The 10,542-nt window shown below is 33.8% G+C and overlaps 1 protein-coding gene across 2 annotated transcripts in view; it reads left to right on the plus strand.

The window, feature by feature from the left end:
• Positions 1-3,256, plus strand: part of LOC134255252 (protein FAM110B-like) — an 11,389-nt gene extending 8,133 nt beyond the window's left edge. For both annotated transcript variants that reach the window (XM_062737766.1, XM_062737767.1), the window contains exons 4-5: positions 1-890; positions 2,540-3,256. The exon at positions 1-890 is cut by the window's left edge and continues 129 nt beyond it. In XM_062737766.1, the coding sequence (XP_062593750.1) occupies positions 1-877 (877 nt within the window). In that variant the 3' untranslated portion in view covers positions 878-890; positions 2,540-3,256. The remainder of the gene's footprint in view (positions 891-2,539) is intronic.
• The last annotated feature ends 7,286 nt before the right edge of the window (positions 3,257-10,542 follow it).

The raw sequence follows: 10,542 nt of genomic DNA on the forward strand, positions 1-10,542 counted from the left end.
ATGTGTTCAAAAGAAAAATTCCAATAGCTCTGTGCATTCTGGTTCATCCAAAAGACTTCGCCCGGTGAGTGGAGATAGTAAAAGACATGGACCCAATAGTGCTGACAGTGTAAGAAGTGGGGGGAGGGAACATGAAGTGCCGGTGTCACCTGTGATAAGTGAAAACCACAAATTAAAAAGTTCTGTGCCTTTGTCAGTTAGTTTGGAGACTAAGTTCATGGATAAAGGAATAAGTGTGGATTCTACTGCAAATGAAAAACCAAAACTTCCAGATAAACCAAAGCTTCCAGATAGGCCTAAACTTCCAGAAAAACCAAAAATTCCAGACAGACCAAAACCTCCTGTAAAATCCAAGGATTTCTTAGTTCCTACTTCACATCAGTCTCTAAGCACATCAGTGACAGTACTTGTAGAAAAACGATGTGCTATTCCCACTACAAAAGTATCTGAAAATGAATTGGGTGTCGTCCGAAGAAAGAAGACACTCCACAGATCTCAATCTGACCTCAGTGGTCGACATTCAAGAACAAGTTCAGATTTATCTGACTTAAGTTCAAGGCTTTCCAGAACAAGTACAGAACTGGAAAGATTTTTTGATGAAATGGGCATTGACCGTCTAGTTTTAGATCCAATGCTTAGACTTCATCATCGAACTCAAAATAATGACATGTTTGAAACTCTGAGTTCTATTGCATCTGCTCCAATGGATAGGAGCTCCTGTAGTGATGCTTCACAGGGTGGTGAAATGTCAGAAACTGACAAGAAAATTGCTGAATGCAATAGCAAACAAACCTCTATAGTAGAAACAAATGCTAGGATAATAAAATGGTTGTGCAATGTGAACAAAGCACAAAAACCAAGTCAGAAATCTTCCTAACATATACTAACTGGTAAGTGATAAATTTTCTACACCTGTGATAAAACTGACAGGTACATTCTGTTATCAGCAGTCTTCTAATGACTGTTTGGGTTTCTGCTGATAGTGAAGGATGCATCAATATAAAATGTCATGAACTTTTCAGGTTTTTTTTTTTTTGCTCTCTGCATGTTCATCAGGTTTTAGCTTTACTAAAAGATGTACTTAAAAGATGTGCTATTATGGCTGTAATTGTTTTTTTAATCTTTCATCGTTTTTGTCAATGTGTATACAACTTAAAAAACAAACAAGCAGTTCTTTTAACTATGGCTTTTAACCAATTTCCTTACAGAACATGCATGCCAAGTTACATTAAACATTGAAGGGGGGTTGAAATTGTTAAATTGAATGGACAACCCATTTGCCAGGGGAGATAATCAAGAAAAGACAAGAAGGAAATTCTTCCCAAGAACCTGACTGGACTAAAGCTGAAACTAATATGGAAACATCCAAATTTAGATTCAAAATTATTCAAATTATGATGGTCATGACAACAAGAGGGAATCAGAGTTTTACAGTTTTACATTATATAGGAAAAATCATTGAAAATGTACTTCTCAAGGACCAATGGGTCAAAAAAAGCTGGAACTTGTGTGGAAACATCCTGAGATAATGTAGTTTCAAAACTGTTCAAATCCTGACACACACACACACACACCCACACACACACACACACACACACACCCCACCCGGGGTAGGGCAGGGCCGCAATTGGGAATCCAAGTGTTACATTGAATTACATGTTTATAATGGAAAAATCTTTTAAAATCTTCTTCTCAAGAACCACTGAGCCACAATAGCTGTTATTTATTTTTCAGCTTTCTGAGGTAGTGTAGAGTCTAAATTGTTCAAATTATAGCCCTGGGAATAGGATGGGGCAACAATAAATATGACAAGAGGGAAATCTGGTTAAGAACAGCAGGGCCAAAGTTTCTCAGGTGACCATTGTGGCCCATAAACCTCATGTTTTACAAACATAGAAACACAACCTTATATTCTGACGAATGAAATATGCATGAATATATTATTTTAAATATATCTCAGACTTTGTTTTTAATCTTATGTTGTGGTAATCAGTAATTAGTCCTCTTTCTATTTGTTGTGCCAAATTTTCTTCATAAATAATAAAACATATTATTTTTTATAAAAAGTAAGCCTCAATTTATACCTCAATTAACCTTATTCCATTTGAATTGACTGCTTTTGTTGCTGATGAAAAGAAGTGTTGGGAGCTTTTAATTTTTTTGATGAAATTTAGAACAAAGGAACATAAGGCACTAAAGGAATTAAGTTAGTTTTCCTGCATTTTTTGACATGAATTTTACATTTTCTGTATGCAGCATTTCTAAATGAAAATAGGTATTTTACTCCAGCAGTTGCTATTTGCACAAAGATTATGTTTGCATTAGAATGGTAATTGCTGTTCACATCGAGACAACATAATGTCTTTTTAAAAATATTGAAAGTGTATCAAGACAGATGTATAATTAAAGAATCAATGATGCACCCCAAATACTAAAATTCAAATGCTATTTATCTGTCAGTTCTCTTATTATTTAGCCAAGAAACACCTGCAGAGAAAAGTGATTGCTTTCATTCTAATCATCTGTCTTCTACTTTCAGATGATATTCCTTTGGAGTCAAAATGGGTGCAGTTTTTATTATTTCAAGATATACTACAAAGTGGAAAGAACTGGAAATTCCAATTTGTTCTAAAGAATCTCAGAAAAAAAGATGCCAGCTTTTATTTACAAATGACAAAGTCCAGGATAGCCTAAGACTGTGATCTGTGAATATCCAGACATCATCAACATAATGAATTTGATAATAATAACTGGAAATCTGGAAATCATATTCAGTCTATTTGTTATTCAGTTAAACCTTTGCTATACATGTTGATACATTAGTGCTTTCAAGAATATGTAATTGTCATGTACAGTGTCATGTACAGTGTACAATATGTGAATTGTTTTTTGAGTATACATATATAGCAATACTTACACATTTTTCATCTGGATGTCATTTTTTTGTCAGATATTTACCAGTTATTATTAATGATGAAAGAGAAAGCATATACTAAAACATTTAAAACATGATTAGAATAAAAACTAATTTTTAAAAAAATGTATTGTTCCAATATGTTTCAGTCAATTAAAAAAGTTACCACATATGGACATTTTGTTACATTTGATGAACAAGATAAAATGATATAGAAAGCATAATCGTTTAATGGACTTTGCTTGCAAACAGTCTTAATCATTCTCTTAACCTTATTTTTATTATACACAAAACTCTACAAAGTGTTGTAGATATGATACATGTATAAATAGAATGAACAAAGCAGTTTTGATTTTTGCTTTGATACCAGATCAGGAGTGTTTGGATTAAAGAACAACAAGGTCTTCATGCCAATTCAAAGAATCTAGGTCCTTTCTGAAGGAAAAAAAGAAAAAACTTGCAGATCTAAATTGGGGTGGGGTGGGGGTCACACTTTTAGAGGGAAGGATGGACACCATAGGGAGTTGTGGTATCAAATTTCATTGCAGAAGCCAGTGGCGGATCCAGAAGTTCATGTGGGGGGGGGGGGGGGGTTTTGAGGCCCAAAGTGCCGAAGGGGGAGGGCATGGGAGGGGGTGTCCCCTCCCATAGGTGGGGGTTGTTTTAAATGGTTCTAAATGGTGCATTTTCCAGCATTTTAGGGGTACTTTTTGTAGCTTTTTTAAAGACCGATCATCACAAATTTTTAATAAAATGTTTTCAATTTAATTTAACTTTAACACAAGACTTTAGACTTTGCTTTAAAAAAATGTTAAATCTGACAATTTTAGGAATGCAAGCAGTTGACTTCAAGTTGTCTTAGTTTACTTTAAATGCACCTACAATTAATTTAGTTCTATGTCAAGCTGACTTCCAAGATACAACTAATGTGCAAATTTTTAAACACTAAAAAAATTAAAATTCTTTTCAGAATCCCTAACTTGTGCTTTTCAACTTACTTGAGTATATACTGTCAATATGATTTGGAATATAAACACACGTGTACAATTAATGAAATTTCAAACTGTCTAGATCTTAACTGAAGAAAAAGTTTACATAAACTGGAGAATCTGTCAAAACTAGCATGACTAGAGGGGTTTGCTAAGCCAACCTGGTTTTGTAAAAAAAAATATATTAATTTAATTTTAAAACGGTAAAAAAAAACCCTGAATAATAGTTTATTCATAGTTTAAAAAACATGCATTTTATCAGCAAAAGAATATTACTGAGCAGCACCGTAACTATGCAGTTTTCTGTTGTTGGTACCTAACTACATTGTACTGTGATGTTGTGACTTCACTAGATGCACAGACTACCCGATGTCTGAGGCACTCTCTCTGTTGATTACCTGTGTATTGTGTGCGTTCAAGCGGAAAGAGATTTCCTGTTACGTAGTGGATGTATATTTCACAGTTGTACAAACAAAGGGTTTATGTTTATTAGAGTCTTATCAATGCAACAAAATGACAAAATGACACTTGTTAAAAAAAAAAAAATCAATGAGCGGGGGGGTTTTCCCAAACCCCCCTGAATCCGCCCTTGGAAGCTTCTTGACATATCACTGAAAAAAGAGGAGTTTTACATACAGACAGAAAATATGAATTTAACACCTTACCTTTGACCTATTGATCTCAATTTAAATAGGGGTCTTCCTTAGGCCATAGGGAGTTGTATATAAAATTTTATTGCAAAAGCTCAAAGGCTTCTCATGAAAACAAAAGTGTTACAAAAGAGAGAATATAATTAGGGCCCCGCAAGGATTTGCGGGTGCCCTATAGTAATCACTCTGTCTGTCCGTCTGTCATTCTTCCGTCCACAAATTTTCTGTTTTTTCCTAATAACTTTTTTTATAGTTGCCCAATTAAGATCAAATTTGGTATGGTAGTTCAATAGGCAAAAAGACATATTTTGATGCTAAGTTTGTTTCTCTATGTCCCCTGGTTTGGAGCTGGGGTGGAGGGGTTTATTCCTTAACTTTATATAAAGGCCGGTTTACACTATGCATCTTGACACATGCATCTAAACACATGCTTCAATTTTGCCTCATGCATCTTCTTATTTACACTATGTGTCTTGATGCATGCATCATCTTGAAATTTATCTACTTAAAAAAATAACAATACCTTCAAATTTCATTTCCAGATTTATTTGAGCTGAACAAATCATTCTTAATTTCATTAATATGATAATTCTTGGAAGATATAATTTATATTTAATCCAAAACAAAACTCCTCTAATATAATGATCAGATAAGTTTTTCCAATTGTAGTTTTAATCAGTATTTTCTGTTTTTGTGTATCTTGGGAAGCTATTTTTGAAACTATATGAAAAAAATAAGGCTCACGATTCAATATCAACTCTGACCTTTCTTTTCATTGGTCAGTTTGGAAGCACGAAATAGAACAAGTTCTATTCCATCGTTCAAGATGCAACACCCATTTAATTTGACACAAGGGGCTTTTACACTATGAATCTTGACACATGCATCCAAGATGCATGTGTCAAGATGCATAGTGTAAATCGGCCTTAAGAATGCTTTAGCAAAGAGAGATGAACTGCTGAAGATGTTTCCATTGTAAACTGAATGCTGCTATGAGTCCCTTGGGAATAATTTAGCTTTCCTCCTGAAGAAAATCCAAAGCATTATCTTTATCTGTCACATTGAGATTAATTACCACCTCTGTCTGCAAATGAAGTTTGTTTTGAAGTTCAGTCAATTTGGAATGCTGTGAACACTCTGAATTGTGGATTTAGATATAAATGTTTTTACTTTATTTTGGATAAAATACCTACACAATGAGTTATGATTTCATTGAATTCTAAAAACAAGAAATAGATTAAAGAAAGCATATCTTTTATTTTTACTTTTTTTTTCCCTTTATGTAAATTCAAGAATAATATTAATTTTTAAAGTAGTTGGATTAAAAAAGCCATTCTAATATTAATACTGAAAAAGTTCTTATTGTAACTTTGGAAGAAAATGATGAGAGAGGTACAATTAATCCCTTGGGATTAATTATCTAGCCTGCTGAAGAAAATTTAGTAGTCCTATCTTTATCTGTCATTTTAAGATTAATGAAAATCTTTGTCTGCAACTGCTGTTTGTTTTGAAGTTAAGGTCAAGCCTTCTTGATACGTACATGTATTTGCATTCATTGAAGACTGGCATTTTATATAACACTAACACAAACTTCATTATTGTTTATATATACATTCAGTGTTAGGTTGTTCTTTACTGCCTAATGTAAATATAAAAGGCTATTATTTACAAGTTTTTGGATATTCAGGAATTATGTTGAAAATTTGAAGAATTCAATTGCTGTTGCTTATTTCTTCATATATTTTTTTATCATTCTGTAAGCTGCATCCTTATAATTCCACCCCATGGCGGGGCCCTTGCTGACTGGTCAGTTTTCTAGTTAAGTTTATGACCTTGGTCTTTGGACCTCAAAACCAATAAGGTCTTCTTAGGCCATAGGGATTTGAAGAGTTTTTCTTAGCTCATCTGAGCTGAAAGCTCAAGTGTCAGCTTTTCGGATCACATTTTGTCTGTCTACCAGTCTGTAAACTAAGTTTCACATTTTCAACTTCTACTAAAGAACAACTGGGCCATTTTCAACCAAACTTGCCACTAAGTATCTTTGGGTAAAGGGGATTCAAGTTTGTTCAGTGAAGGGCCACATCTTCTTCCAAGGGGAGATCATTACAAATTAGTACATGTAGTAATAAATTAATGACATCTTTTAAAAATCTTAAGAACTACTAGACCAGAAAAGCTGAAACTTATGTGGAAGCCTCCTCAGGTAGTGTAGATTCAAGTTTGTTCAAATTATGACCCCCAGGAGTAGGGTGGGCCACAATGGAAGGTCAGTTTTACATGGGAACAATCTTTTAAAAAAATCTTATCCAGATCAGCAAAGCCATGAGTAGTAATATTTATAGGGAAACATCCTTAGGTAATGTAGATTCAAATTTAATCATGATCAAATTTAATACCCCCTGGGGTAGGATGGGGACAAAATGGATGATCAAAGATTTATAGAGGAATACATGTTAGGAAAAATCTTCTAACCACTGGACCAGGGAAATTGAAACTTATGTGGAAACATCAGAAGTAGTGTAGATTCAAGTTTATACAAATCATGACCCCAGGGGTAAGGTAGGACCACATTGGATGATCAAAATTTTACATAAAAATACAATAGAAAAACCATTTTCTCCAAAACCAATGGGCCAGGAAAAATGAAACTTTTGTGGAAACTTGCTCAGTCTGTGATTTCTTTCTTCAAATCATGCCCCTCCCAGGAGTGGGGTGGGGCCACAATGAACCATCAAATTTTCCATAGGAATACATAGGAATTTTTTTAAAATCTTCTCAGCAACAGCAGAGCCATGATTGGTCAAATTTATATGGAAGTCCTCTCAGGTAGTGTTGCTTCAAGATTGTTCAAATCATACCTCCTCTCCTTAGGGATAGGTCGATACCACTCAAAAATACCGAACTAGCCAAAGTGCTCAGGTGAGCAATATGGCCAATGGGCCTTTTGTTCAAGTTGGCATTTTAAAAATTTCATGGTCATTAGAATGACCTTGTTAGCAAATATATCTTATCAATGGGTTGTCTTTTGACTGACTTGTTTCATTGTAAAACCTTTGTTTTTATACTGAAGTGACTATGGAAAGTTCTATCTACCCGTAGCAGCTAATCAATACATAGGGCTCATGACAGGTGTGAATGGTCAACAGGGGATGCATACTTCTCCTTGGCATCTGATCCGCTTTTTATGCCCTTTTTCACATTCAATTTATTTTACCCCACCAAATTTTCACTTTTTTCTTACTAATGATAGTTGGTGTCAAGTTTTATTGAAACTAGGACTCTAAAGAAGACAAAAATATGAAAAGTTTATGAACAAATTTTTGATCAGAAAAGCTCATTTGAGTCTTGGGCTGAAAGCTCTATAGTTAGCATCTCTGAACAGCATCTGTCCATTTGTAAACTTAAACATTTGTTACATTTACACAAGGCCAATTTTAGCCAGATTTGGACAAAGCATCCATGGATGGGGAAGATTCTATATTGTTTCAAACAAGAGATAAATGTAACCCCCCCCCCCCTCCCCAACACATATTATAGGTGCGCAATGAAAGCAAATAATTGGAATTCTTCAAGTCCAAGGGGCACACAACTCTGTCAAAAAATACTAATTGTACTCAATGCAGAAAATGACCTAGGATTTTTTTGTTGATGGTAAATACTTTTTTTTGAAAAGTTAAGAAAATGTATTAAATGTTTACTGAGATTTTTATCAAAAATTTAAAATTTATTTTCAAAAAAAAAAAAAAAAAAAAAAAAAAATTCCCTCCCTCCTGTGTCAGAAACCCTTCAGGCGGCAATTCCAAACAAACAATTTTTTAAGGATGGCCTACCATTGGATTTTTTTTTCCAAGTAAATGGGGCATAACTCTTTCAATGTTTTGTTAATTTTTTCCAGCCATTTCGCTAGTGGTTCTAGAGATGTTACCAATTTTTCATTATTTCTTAATTAGATGTATCTCTCTTTGAAAAAAAGTACCCTGTAGCTTTTTATTTTTCTTTCAGCTGAGAATGCATATGGCAAATTTTGTTCAAATTAATTGACCAAAAAAAACCACAAGAGTCTGAAGTTTTTATCATCAAAAAAAATCTGGAAAAAAAATTCCCACCCTCAAGTCAACTAAGAAACTGTTTTTCATTTGAGGGTGGGAATTTCTTTCTATATATATATATTTTTTTTTTTTTTTGGACGATAAAAACTTCAGACTCCTGTGGAAAAATGCTGGCTGACAGCTACATGTAAGGTGAGCTACTCTGAGTACTCTCTCCTTACTCCATGATTTTTTTCCAATTTGATTTGTCAAGTATTTTAGGAAATGAAAAGTTTGGTACATGTATTATCAACATTTTCCAGATTTATTAATATTACATGTATACTTGTACATACTGAATGAAACGAAATGGTTTCTTTTTCCCACCATAAGAAAAAGATATACTTAGCTCAAAAATTGAGTGCATGAGCAAAAGAGACCAGAAGTCTCTGTCGAGACTGAAGCTCTACTGGTTTGTACTTATAGCAATTGGGAATTGAAACTTTTCAACAGCAATAAATAGAATAATGATCCTTAATTAAGTCTCTTTATGTTCTTAGTGTAGTCTTTGCATGCCACGTTATATTATAATCAAACTAAAACTGTATTTGAAGTAGCATTTTGAGAGTATTTAACAGAAATTTCTATTTTTAATAACCGTGGCAACACTGTTCATTGATAAACTGATAAACAGAATTATTTACCTTAGTGTAGTCTACTTGTGTGCCAAGTTATATTGAAATCAGACCAAAACTGTAGGAGGTGTAGCATTTTGAAAGAATTTCACAGAAATTTCTATTTTTAGTAACCACAGCAACACCGCTCATCGAAATCAAAAACCGATAAACAGAATTATGTATCTTAGTGTAGTCTACTTGTGTGCCAAGTTATATTGAAATCAGACCAAAACTGTAGGAGGAGTAGCATTTTGAAAGAATTTCAAAGAAATTTCTGTTTTATGTAACCACGGCAACACCGTTCATCGAAATAAAAAACCGATACACAGAATTATGTATCTAAGTGTAGTCTACTTGTGTGCCAAGTTATATTGAAATCAGACCAAAACTGTAGGAGGAGTAGCATTTTGAAAGAATTTCACAGAAATTTCTATTTTTAGTAACCACGGCAACACCGCTCATCAAAATCAAAAACCAATAAACAGAATTATGTATCTTAGTGTAGTCTACTTGTGTGCCAAGTTATATTGAAATCAGACCAAAACTGTAAGAGAAGAAGCATTTTGAAAGAATTTCACAGAAATTTCTGTTTTATGTAACCACGGCAACACTGTTCATCGAAATCAAAAACCGATGCACAGAATTATGGATCTTAGGGTAGTCTACTTGTGTGCCAAGTTATATTGAAGTCAGACCAAAACTGTAGGAGGAGTAGCATTTTGAAAGAATTTCACAGAAATTTCTATTTTTAGTAACCACGGCAACACCGTTCATCGAAATCAATAACCGATACACAGAATTATGTATCTAAGTGTAGTCTACTTGTGTGCCAAGTTATATTGAAATCAGACCAAAACTGTAGGAGGAGTAGCATTTTGAAAGAATTTCAAAGAAATTTATATTTTTAGTAACCACGGCAACACCGTTCATCGAAATCAAAAACCGAAACACAGAATTATGTATCTTAATGCAGTCTACTTGTGTGCCAAGTTATATTGAAATCAGACCAAAACTGTAGGAGGAGTAGCATTTGAAAGAATTTCACAGAAATTTCTATTTTTAGTAACCACGGCAACACCGTTCATTGAAATCAAAAACCGATAAACAGAATTATGTATCTTAGTGTACTTGTGTGCCAAGTTATATTGAAATCAGACCAAAACTGTAGGAGGAGTAGCATTTTGAAAGAATTTCACAGAAATTTCTATTTTTAGTAACCAGGGCAACACTGATCATCGAAATCAAAAACCGATATACAGAATTATGTATCTTAGTGCAGTCTAC

The sequence above is a fragment of the Saccostrea cucullata genome, unplaced genomic scaffold, assembly GCF_032062105.1.
Source record: "Saccostrea cucullata isolate Sc308-1 unplaced genomic scaffold, CSIRO_AGI_Scuc_v1 ctg127, whole genome shotgun sequence".
NCBI lineage: Eukaryota > Metazoa > Mollusca > Bivalvia > Ostreida > Ostreidae > Saccostrea > Saccostrea cuccullata.